Raw genomic sequence first — 12540 nt, 5'->3', positions numbered from 1 at the left:
AATGAAAAGAAAGGTAGCTTGGTGTTTTCTGATGTTTGTCCAATCATTTGAAAACTGATTTAAAACCGTTCCAATGCCGTATTTCTGACATCTATTCCTTACCTAATTCTGACTTCCAGTGAAGCCCTACGTGCTGCTTCTGCGCAGTATGTTTACCTTATCCTACAAACCACCTACTGCATTCAACACCCATAATACAGTCAACGATTCTTCTTTCGAGGTGGCTTCTGGTGGGATCCCCACCCCCGCCCCTCTGAGCTTTGGGAGCTCTGGTGAGAGTAGTGCCAGATGGGGTGACATGACAGTGCACTCACAGAGATGTGGCCCCAGCGGCTCCAGTCCCTTCCTTACCGTAGTTAGCTGCAGGGATAGTGACAAAGTCAGAGAGAGGCAAATCAGGGCTCATTTAAAACTTCCTCAATGTTTATTCTGTTCGCAGTAGTGATTTGATAGCTTGTGCGATGGCACTTGGCTTTTCTGGGGATCAGGATCACTGGACCTTTTTGGTCGTGATTGTTCAGGTTTTCAAGGGTCAGAATCAGAAGGGTAGATTTTAGTGGCATATGTCATTCCCCCCCTGTTTTCCTGGATTGCTATTTGGTGCTATTACCTGGGGTTTATTCACTCCAGGTGCTGTAAGGAACAAATCAGTGGGAACACAGCAATTCCAGCTGGTAAGGCTCATGCAAGTCAGTGCGCTCTATCTAACACTACAGTTTATTAGATTTAAACACACACAGACATAAGCAATAGGTTTAGAACATCTCAGATATTTACCTAACATCTGGAACAGTATTGAGTAATTAACAGCAGGTTTGCTCCCATGGGGGAGAAAGGATGTTAGGAAAAAACATCTCTTAAGATGGCTTCCCATGTACACTCTATTAGTTGATCTTTTATAACTGACTTCTACAGAACACGTAGGTCATGATGACCCCTACTGGATCATCACTTTTCTAACTGTCAATAAACTTTTAATATCAGAGGCGTCCAGACTCCAGGTTTTCCAACCACCAAGGTTTTCAGCCTCAGTTATTCACTTATCTGTCCCCTCCTCCCATTCTAATTAGCAGAAACTGCCAGCTAGATTTGACCTTGCATCTAAAAGCCTGTCTCCAAATTAACCCTTAACTATGTGGTCGTCTAGTTCAGTAATTCAGGGTGGCTGAGTGCACATAATATGGTCGCAATTAGCTTGATCACATTCTGGGGCAGACACACCCCTCAATCCCGGGCAAGAGTGTGACAGACCTTTATATTTCAAGCCAAGCCATAGGCTTCGTGGCAAGAGAGGCATGGAGCCTAATGTAACAGTTATATTATCAAGGGGAACCCCCCCCTCAAATCCCCCAGATTTGTATGGGATAATAAACCTTATGCTTCATGGCATGAGCCAGTCTGTCACTGACAGGGTCGAGTTAAAAATATTTCCCACTGGTAGATCATTCCCTAGCCCCACCCAGTTCAGGTTTCTTGCACCTTCCTCTAGAGCATCTGGCACTAATCACGCGTGGAGACAGGATGCTGCATTAGTTGGATCATGACTGTGATCCAGACCAGCAATTGCTGTTTTCCTAGACTTCATGCTCCGAACAGGGCCTTTTATGACTTTTTTTTTTGGTAAGAGTATTTAGAGCCCCAGTGGATAGGCTTTGCTGCTTGAATTCAGTGGACTCAGATTATTGAAATGGTTCTTTCTAAAGTCAATAGAAACGGAACCTGATATGCATACCTTGGAAATATTGTGTCATGTAATGCCTTCGTTTTTAGCACATGGCCAAGCTAACTGTACGTCTTCACTTTCGAAAAAGCAAAATCGAATATGCATTCAAACTACACTACTACCTGTTGATTGTGGGTTTTTTACTAAAGGATTGTGAGTGGATATTCTTGAAATATTGTAATAATCTAGCATGTACCCATTTGTTCTAACACATCTTTGCATCTTGCAGCATACCAAGCTACCACAGAACTGCTGTCCACTACTTGTCTTTGTGAATCCCAAAAGTGGAGGTTTGAAAGGCCGAGATCTGCTCTACAGTTTTAGAAAATTGCTAAATCCTCATCAGGTCTTTGAACTCACTAATGGAGGTCCACTGCCTGGGTAAATCTTTTATCACAATAGTTCTTTAGTGAATGTAATAGTATCACCAAAATAATGATTTACTGATACTTGTTCGATCTCTCGCTCTGTCTCACACACTAAATAGCTAAAATTTCCTCCAACTCATTTTATTTACTCCTGTATTGCACGTGTGAGAATTACACTGCAGGGCCTCTCTTAGAAATTGTGGTCCTTATTTTAAAAACAAATGGAAAACTTTCACGTTTCACAAAGAGGAGAGGGCAGAATTGTTTCTGATGTGTTTATCAGTGTCTAGCACAGTAGGGTCCATATCTTGATAGGAGCATGTGCACATCGCCACAGTGCAAATAACTACTGGTGGTTAACACAATTGATGAAGAAGGAAGGGAGGAAAAGAGAGGGCTTTGAGCAACACGGCTGCCAGGTCGTAATTGTTGCCACTATTTCCAACCATTCTTAACGTCAGGTAATAGAAGGATGCAATAAATGTCTCTATTTCTATTCCTGGAATTTGCCTACAGTTGGCAGAAATTTAAGAGGAGCTGATTATTCAGAAATGGTAACGCCATTTCTAAAATGTAAGAAGAAATGTCAATGGAAAAACAAAAGCAATGTGTTACTGGTTTTTTAAAAACACAATTTAGTTACCAATGAGTAATAGTATTGCCTGCTTATTGTAATGGAAAAATGTGTTTTTTTTTTAAATCCTACTACGTTATTATTTATGTTTGTACTACCTAAATTGACTCCAGTGCCTTGAAATAAAACTCTCAAAGGTTAACTTTATTTTACTTTCATCCAGTGCAAGTGGGTTCAACAGTCCATAACGAAGAAGCAGTAAAAAATAATTAATACGTGTTTTCTAACTTTGTCAGGACCGTGGTTCGTTTAGGCTGGTTCCTACAGCATGACTGTCAGTGTTACGCCCATAGAACCTATTGTTGGCTGCAGTATTTCTCTGTTACTATGGGCAAGACACTTCAGCTCTCTGAGCCTCAGTTTTCCACCTGTAAAATGGGAAGAATGATAAACTCCATTGTAAAGTGCCTTGATTGGTAGGGTTGAAAGTGTTCTGCAAATGGGATGCTGTTAGGAATCTCAGTTTTTACAAATCCATAGTTGTACAGAAACACCCCCTTCTGGGGTTTTTTCAGTCCAGCAGTATATGCTAGCGAACAAGGAAATGCTCACTGTTTAATAACCAAGTACTGCACTCAGCTTGAATGACAATGGTGTTGTAAACTTCCATTTAAAACCAGATAGAAATCCCAAGTGATGAACAGAATTACAGATATATAAATGAAAACACAATTAGACACATTTTAAAAATGTAGCCCTTTTTGTGTCTGTGCCTTGTTAATTCCCTGTGGGAGAGACCTCAGCTACCAACTTCGACTATGGGGAAACATTGTGAGAAATATAACTTCAAATTTGTTAGGCAGAAAGCTTCTCTGATAGTTCTAAGTTTCATTGTCCATTTTATCAGCTTTTCTTAATGGAAACTCTAAAGCGAGAGAAGGAAAAAGCAATAATGACTAAGGGTACGTCTACACTACGGGATTAGTCCGATTTTACATAAACCGGTTTTGTAAAACAGATTATATAAAGTCGAGTGCACGCGGCCACACTAAGCACATTAATTCGGCGGTGTGCGTGCATGGTCCGAGGCTAGCATTGATTTCCGGAGCGTTGCACTGTGAGTAGCTATTCCATAGCTATCCCATAGTTCCCGCAGTCTCCCCTGCCCCTTGGAATTCTGGTTTGAGATCCCAGTGCCTGATGGGCAAAAATCATTGTCATGGGTGGTTCTGGGTAAATGTCGTCACTCATTCCTTCCTCCGGGAAAGCAACGGCAGACAATCATTTCACGCCCTTTTTCCCTGGATTGCCCTGGCAGACGCCATAGCACTGCAACCATGGAGCCCGTTCAGCTTTTTTTTTTTAACTGTCACCGTATGTGTACTGGATGCCGGTAACAGAGGCGTTACTGCAGCGCTACACAGCAGCATTCATTTGCTTTTGCATGATAGCAGAGACGGTTATCAGTCATTCTGTACTGTCTGCTGCCAGTGTAAATTGGCAGTAAGATGACGGTTATCTGTCGTTCTGTACTGTCTGCTGCTATCATGGGTGCCCCTGGCTGAGGTCGGCTGGGAGCGCAAAGGCAAAACTGGGAATGACTCCCTGAGTCAATCCCTCCTTTATGGTTTCTAAAAATAGAGTCAGTCCTGCCTAGAATATGGGGCAAGTGTACTAGAGAACCAGTGTATCAGAGAGCACAGCTGCTCCGTGTCAGATCCCGCAGAAATGATGACCTGCATGCCGTTCACGGGGGGTGCCCCTGCAACAATCCCACCCGTTGCTTCCCTCCTCCTCCAACCTTCCTGGGCGACCGTGGCAGTGTCCCCCCCATTTCTGTGATGAAGTTATAAAGAATGCAGGAATAAGAAACAGTGACTTCTTAGTGAGATAAAATGAGGGGGAGGCAGCCTTCCGCCGCTATGACAGTCCAGGCAGGACATTAAGCGGTGCGGGGGAGAGGAGCCCAGCCTCCCGCTGCTATGACAGTCCAGGCAGGACATTAAGCGGTGCAGGGGGCAGGAGCCCAGCATCCTGCTGCTATGATAGTCCAGGCAGTACAGAATCTTTTCTTTACACAGGAAAGGGAGGGGGCTGATGGAGCTCAGCCCCCAGTTGCTATGATGAGGATGGTTACCAGCCATTCTATACCATCTACTAGGAATGACCAGGAATCATTCCTATTTTTACCCAGGTGCCCCCAGCCAGCCTCACCTGAGGCCAGCCAGGAGCACTCACGGGCTGATGATGACGACGGATAGCAGTCATATTGTACCATCTGCCATCGGAGAGGGGAGAAGGGCGGATACTGCTCTTCACTGCTGCAGCATCGCGTCTACCACCAGCATTCAGTAGACATAGGGTGACACTGAAAAAAGTCAAGAAACGATTTCTTTCCCTTTTCTTTCATGTGTTGGGGGGAGGGAGTAAATTGACGAGCTATACCCTGAACCATGCTGGACAATGTATTTGAACCTACAGGCACTGGGAGCTCAGTCAAGAATGCAAATAGTTTTCGGAGACTGCTGTGGACTGTGGGATAGCTGGAGTCCTCAGTACCCCCTCCCTCCCTCCATGAGCGTCCATTTGATTCTTTGGCTTTCTGTTACGCTTGTCACGCAGCACTGTGTAGCCTGGAGATTTTTTTCAAATGCTTTGGCATTTCGTCTTCTGTAACGGAGCTCTGATAGAACAGATTTGTCTCCCCATACAGCAGTCAGATCCAGTATCTCCCGTACGGTCCATGCTGGAGCTCTTTTCGGATGTGGGACTGCATCACCCCTGTGCTGATCAGAGCTCCACGCTAGGCAAACAGGAAATGTAATTCAAAAGTTCTTGGGTCTTTTCTTGTTTACCTGGCCACTGATCTGAGTTCAGATTGCTGTCCAGAGCGGTCACAGTGGTGCACTGTGGGATACTGCCCGGAGGCCAATACCGTCGATTTGTGGCCACACTAACCCTAATCCGATATGGTAATACCGATTTTAGCACTACTCCTCTCGTCGGGAAGGAGTACAGAAACCGGTTTAAAGAGCCCTTTATATCGATATAAAGGGCCTCGTAGTGTGGACGGGTGTGCCGTTAAATTGGTTTAACGCTGCTAAAATCGGTTTAAACACGTAGTGTAGACCAGGCCTAAGAACTCTATTGTGTTATTTTAAAGAGAGTATTATAGGAGGCCTAATTAATTTTCTGCATCACAGTGTAATATTATTCCTTATGCTTTTGTTTTTAAATGAAGATTTCATACATTCTCTCAAGTTCCCTATTTCCGAGTGCTGGTGTGCGGCGGTGACGGCACAGTTGGTTGGGTCCTTGGCGCGCTGGAGGAAATCAGACACAGGCTCGTCTGCTCAGAGCCCTCTGTAGCTATCTTACCTTTAGGAACAGGTGAGAAATAACGGTATGGAATGGGGTTTATTTGAGGAATGTTAATCGGAAGCTATTGAGGATGCTCAAAAATTAGTAGTTTTTCTTTTTGTGTTACCTGATTGGCATTTTGTTTTAGTTTCTTATGTTACATTCAAGCAGTCGGCGTGCATCTAAGAGGGAAACAGCGAAGACCATTTCATCATCATTATTCTTTGACTCTTCCATCCTGCCCTCAAAAGGCTCTAAGGTTGCAGCAATCCTCTGTTCAGAACCCATCAGTGGTGCTTACGGCATTGGCCAAAGCAGTGGTTCTCAGCCCACAGGCCACTTGCGGCCCAATCAGCACACAGCTACGGCCCGTGTGACATCCTCAGGGCCATACAGGCAGTGTATGTATTGTGTGCATGCAGCCCACATAACACACAGAGAGCTACATATGCTGCCCACAATGGTAAATAGATTGAGAACCACTTGGCCAAAGGGTCACCAGAGGGCACGCAAACGGAAGTGGTATGAACATAGCACTGTGGAAGTCCAGATCAACTAGATGTTCTCATTATTTGTATTCAGGTTTCCAGAAGCACACGGGCTGCTGCCTAAGGGCCTGACCAAAGGCAGCAGCACTCCAGTTGCTTTGCAATCCCAGTGCAATAGTGGGGTCTATTCTCTCTCTAACCCGCTCCTCTTTACTCTGTCTAGCCACTAGTGGTGAGTGTCAGCCACTTCTCCTCCTCTTGCTGTCATTACCCTCTTGCTTGTTCACCTAAGTTAGAGCTCTGTTTTCGTCCCTCCCCATATGCTACAGCCTTCCCTCCAGTAAGTGACCAGTCCCACTCCCTCTTACCCCAGGGACTGCCTGGTTCTCCAGTCCTCCCGCTGTGACAGGGTCGGGCCAGATGGCTACAGAAGAGTGATAGAAGGCAGATATATTAGCCCCAGATTAAGCAGGTCCTTTCTCCCTGGGTAAGGTAACAGGGGCAGTTCCAGAAGAATCAGGAACTTGCTGGAACCAATTAAGGCAGGCAGACTAATTAGGACCCCTAGAGCCAATTAAGAAGCTGCTAGAATCAATTAAGACAGGCCGGCTAATCAGTGCACCTGCTTTAAAAAGGACCTCACTTCAGTTAGTGAGGGGCGTGCAAGGAGCTGAGAGTAAGAGGATGTGCTGCTGCTGGAAGTCTGAGGAGTACAAACGCTGTCTGGCATCAGGAGGAAGATCCTGTGGTGAGGATACAGAAGGTGTTGGGAGGAGGCCCTGGGGAAGTAGCCCAGGGAGTTGTAGTTGTCACACAGTTATTACACGAAACACTGTAGACAGCTGTGATCCACAGCGCCCTGGGCTGGAACCCGGAGTAGAGGTTGGGCCTGAGTTTCCCCCTTCCCCCCCATTGGATATAAGAGGAATTGACTGTGGGTCCCACCAGAGGGGAAGGTCCCTAGCCTGTCCCCTGACCCACTAGGTGGGATAACAGGGGCTGTGGGGGTTGTTCTCCCTTTCCCCCATGCTGGCCATTGATGAGGTGAGCTGAGTGAACGGCAGGTTTGAGCCACTAGCAAAAGTGGCCAAACTGAGCGCTGCCGTGAACCTCTGAGGCAAGCAAATCCACCAAAAAGTGCAGGATCCACCAAGGCAGAGGAGGAACTTTGTCACACCACCCTTAAGATTACTGCAGAATTACAAGAAAAGGCCTGAGTGTTTCTCCCCTCCTAGATTCTTCTATAGTAAAATTAGACATGGAAACTTTTGTACATCCTTAACAAATTGAAATGTGACTAATTTGATCGAGAATCTGTGATGCTGGAAATATATTGAGACTAATTAGTTTATAATGAATTCTCTAGATCACTGTCAGAAGCATTGGTTGGGGGAAAATTCATTAGCATTCATGTAAACTTAAAGTGAGAAATTAGAAATTGGAATTGAGAAAAGCAGAATAAACTAATCTTCCCATACTACTCAGGCAACTTATCAGATGCAAGTGATTAACTCTTATTTTTCCCACACTCTTTCTGTGGCTTATCAGCTCAACCTGAATTCACAGGCCTATTAAGAAAAAAGGAACAAAACTGAGGATCTTCAACCTACTGCATGCAGAAAATAATTAACAACTGAAATGTGGATTAACCGATAGGATGAGGAACTAAAAGACAGATCTGGTCTCTCTTCACCCATCTGGGGGGAATATTTATCATATAAAGTGACGTGTCATCTTCAGTACCTAACAGCTTGCTTTTCTTCCTCCCTGTCCTTTATAAATTCATTTTATTTTGTCAAGTTTTTATGCCAGTTCCTTGCCAACTTGTTGCTCATTCCGAGTTTGTGTCCACATGCACTCATAAGGAACAGCTGTTTCATGTCATGTAGTCGTAGTATACAGCCAGTATCTCATGGTAATGTATTTATCTAAATGCAGAAAATCTTTCATGAAATGTGTGTGCTTAACTGTGCTATCAAAATACGGTTGGGAACGAAATTCACAAATAGGCGAATCGTGCGTGACAGTTTGCTAAATGCCTTCTCCAGGATTCTGCCTGTGGCCAGGATGTAGAACATAAATGAATTTACCTCACCACTGTGGGGTGGCAACATATTGCTTTCAGATAAGGCATGGCTGTCAACAGCATTAGCTCTTCTGTTTCAGGCAGAGCCTGGCTACCTAGTGTAGCCAACACTTTCTCAATTGTGCGACGGCCAACAGACTTGGTACTTCAGCCTGCTTGTGGCTTGGGGACAGAAACAGACATGACCTTTGCTGGCAGCTGGGGCGTCCCCCATCTCTGCCATTTTCCTTTGCCTTCCTAGTGCCAGGTGCAAGGCTCATAGAATATATCAGGGCTGGAAGGAACCTCAGGAGGTATCTAGTCCAACCCCCTGCTCAACACAGGACCAATCCCCAGACAGATTTTTTTTCCCCAGATCCCTAAATGGCCCCCTCAAGGATTGAACTCACAACCCTGGGTTTAGTAGGCCAATGCTCAAACCATTGAGCTATCCCTTCCCCCCCTCTTCTTGCTACCCAGGTTTTCTTAGAAGAATCCCACTCTCTTTGTTTCAAAGTTCTGACTAACAGTTAGACATCTAAATGCCAGTCATGTTCCAGGGCTGCATTTGCCTTTCGGGGAATTTTTCTCCTCAGCTCGGTCTCTTATGAAGCCCTGCAGCATTTGGTGACCCTGCAGCGGGTCAGAGAGAAGGGTAAGCTGAGAGAGCCAAAGGGGAGGCCTGTGCATCCTCCCTCACTCGCCTTATTGCATGTCCTATTGGGGAACATGGCTCTGTCTGTTGACAAACTGGAGTTGTCCCTCTGAGCCCTGTCTGCATGAGGTCACCTTGGCTGCCTTCTCTAGAGATACCCGTCAGTTTTTACCTAGACTAATGGGTTACAATAACTTTCATGTAAGCATATACTATGGCATGCCATAGGCCTTTGTGATGTCCCAGGCTTACTCCCACCTCTGCCCTGCAGGGCTGATTTCAAGCCACGGGACTCTGAGATGCCCTCACCGTAACCAGCTATGCCATGTCCCAGCATTATCCCGTTCTCTTCTCCGGTCATCAAATCTTTGGTCACTGAGTTAGATGCGTAGGCATATCAGTTCTCAGCTCTTAGTACTTCAGTGTGAGAATATTTTCAGAAATACAAGAGATAAGGTAGTAATGGAGTCATCAAAACTTATTTATGTTCTGGCCCCAACCAGGAATGTGAGTCATACTGCAAATTGAAGCCATCTCTGAAATTCAGCAGGAGAGAGTACCACTTTGCCAGGGGCCGTACTAAAAGGAATGCCCATATGCTGTTATGGAGGCAAGGTTCTCAACTTCCTCAGAACCAGCTTTTGTTTGAAGTTAGACCCCGAAATTGGTGCCAGGCTCTTTCAGTTTGTAAGCAAATGGCTACTCTTGGCTTTGTTGCTCTTTGAAGCTTTGCAGGAATCCACAGGCATGCTATTGTCCCATTCCCAATCTCTAGCAACCCCTGGAAATGGCTGGACCCACTCGGAACAATGCAACCCATGTAGCAAGAACTTGAGTGGTGTTCCCATTCCTTTTTCTGTCCTCTAAGAAGGGTAGGAAAAACAGAGCCGGGTTCTGTCTGAACATCTGACCAGGTTCCTAAAGGAGCCAAAGTTCAAAAGATAGATTCTCAAGTTCACTCAGACTACCGTATACAGATTGTCTTCCATCGACCCATTTACCACCCCACAAACTATTCTCTTGTTATGCACAAGGGTACCACCTGTTCCAGCTCCAATCGATGCCATTCAGTCAGACCTACGCTCTGAGTCTTCTCCATGGTACCATTAATAACAGCTTCAGGGAAGGATGGAGTTCATGCCTCTCCTTTCCTAGACAGTTTGCTGATCAGGGCTCTGCATAGAGAGAAAGCATAAACCACACACAGCATTTCCATTTCTACAGCATCTTGGATTCACGATAGGCATGACACCAGGAAAATCAATCATAGGTTTGGAGATGAGGATGGATACCATTCGGTACAAGTCTCATCTTGGAAGAAGGTTGGCAGAAGATGAAGATGGCCATAAAGGAAAAGAACAAATGGTGCTTCCAAAAAAAAAGAAGTCCGATCTCTGCAGGAACCAATTGAGAATGCTGGTGTCATTCGGAGAAGTGCTTCAATGGACCCAAGTTCATGTAATTGTTATCCAGCTACTCTTTTAGCCCCTCTGCATCTCTCCTTATCGCAGTGATTGGCAGATGTCAAGGTCCTATGGCCTGTTCTTCCATTCCTTCAACAAGTGAATGCAGAGAATCAGTGTTTGAAGGAATCCCTCATGAGTGAACCAGGCAGTGCCACCCTTATGGTAGACCCTAACCGAAGATAATGGGAGATAAATGCAGTTCTGTGCTTTTAATAGCCCATCGTAGAGGATCTGGAGACACCAGCATGCTAGAAAATAATAGGGTAATTTATCTGAGTTTACTTAAAATTCCCTTTCTTCAGTTTATAAGGACCATGGCCCCGGCCCATTGTGGAAGCAAAGTGGACATCCAGAATAGAGATGGAAATTGATATCCAAAGCTTCAGGATTATTTTGTCTGGGGAAATTATTCCCATGCACTTCAATAGGAGAAACTTTTCCCTTTCAATATATTATCATCCCAACTTCTGATGTAGGAAAATAAGATGGCGTTGATGTTGGTGTGGAAGTTGTCTCAAGCAGTAGAAACTTCAGAGGGAGGTATATGCTCCTCTTTCCAGTGGAGGATTGGTCTGCTGCTGCTCACAAGCAATCTGAAATTTAACAGTTCGATGCGCCCTTTATAACAGATCTCCTGACCTTATTACTGTGAGGGGAAATTTTCAGGTGATATGGTATAAATATTCCTATTTTGTGTGTCTCTCTTACATAAAGCAGTACATGATGTATTTAATAATTTACTTACAGAACAGCAAAGACAACATTTACTTACAGGCTTTTCATGTATATTAAAGTTACATTTTCAGTTTGGTTTTACTGCTGGGAAGTTGTGATCACTGTCTGACTAGTACCCTTGTGGTTGGAGCAATTACAAGGCATTTATCTTTCACACCGTCAGTTGGTTGATTAAACAAGTTAACAGTTTGCTTTTTCCTTGTCCAGGTAATGATTTAGGGAGGGTGCTTCGCTGGGGAGCTGGTTATAGTGGGGAAGATCCCTACTCTGTTCTGATATCTGTAGATGAAGCTGATGAGGTACTTATGGATCGCTGGACCATCCTTTTAGATGCTCAGGAAGCTGTTGAAAGTGCAGAGAATGGTATTTTGGAACCTGAGCCTCCAAAGGTATTTCACCGTTTTGTTTTCTAAAAATTTTTGGTTTATTGCAGGATGAATGAGATCATAGTGTACCGTAGTGGATTGTGATTTGTCTTTTATTTCAACGCACCTTTGGGTGTTACTGTAATAACTCTGTATGACTTAGCTCAGTCACTAAATCTGTGTGTGGGGAAAGGTAAACCTGACATGCTTCTTTGAGTACAGTTCTAAAACACTTGAGGTCAGAGATCAGTTACACAATATATTCTTTATGGACACTTTAGATATTAATTATTTCGCAGGCATAAAGTATGTCTGACTGGGATGGTAAGTGACTGCAAGTGCTCAGTTACCAGTAGTCGTGTCTGCTTTCTGAGGTTGGGAAGGAATGGGTTCCCAGCTCAGGTGAGAATAAGTTCTGCTGAGAGGAAGATCAAAGCTACATTTCAGACCCCTATAATGGAATTGGAATCCTTACACTTCGTAAAACAGTCCAGAAAGTTGGTTGTTAAAGTTCTGCTAGACCTCACTAAGCTGAGGTTCGGTAAAACTTTAATTTAACAGTCTACCTTATCTCTTTCCCTGTCTGCGTATAGTGTCTTTTAAGTGAAAATCTTGCTTGACAGGCTCTCGTGACATCAGATCTCTTTGTTTGGGAAAGGGAGAATGTCGTTTGGAGATGTAACCCTGTGATTTGTTGTTTAAAGTCTGGTTCTGTTTTAAGACAAAACAAGACACAAGATA

At 44.5% G+C, this 12540-nt stretch overlaps 1 protein-coding gene across 3 annotated transcripts in view; it reads left to right on the top strand.

Moving 5' to 3' along the window:
* Positions 1-12540, top strand: part of DGKQ (diacylglycerol kinase theta) — a 146347-nt gene that overhangs the window by 111038 nt on the left and 22769 nt on the right. For all 3 annotated transcript variants that reach the window (XM_050943063.1, XM_050943064.1, XM_050943065.1), the window contains exons 16-18: positions 1953-2104; positions 5907-6055; positions 11642-11823. In XM_050943063.1, coding sequence (XP_050799020.1) covers positions 1953-2104; positions 5907-6055; positions 11642-11823 — 483 coding nt within the window. The remainder of the gene's footprint in view (positions 1-1952; positions 2105-5906; positions 6056-11641; positions 11824-12540) is intronic.

This window comes from Gopherus flavomarginatus, chromosome 3 (genome assembly GCF_025201925.1).
Source record: "Gopherus flavomarginatus isolate rGopFla2 chromosome 3, rGopFla2.mat.asm, whole genome shotgun sequence".
In the NCBI taxonomy this organism is placed as follows: Eukaryota; Metazoa; Chordata; order Testudines; family Testudinidae; genus Gopherus; species Gopherus flavomarginatus.
This window is presented reverse-complemented; position numbering and strand designations above follow the sequence as displayed.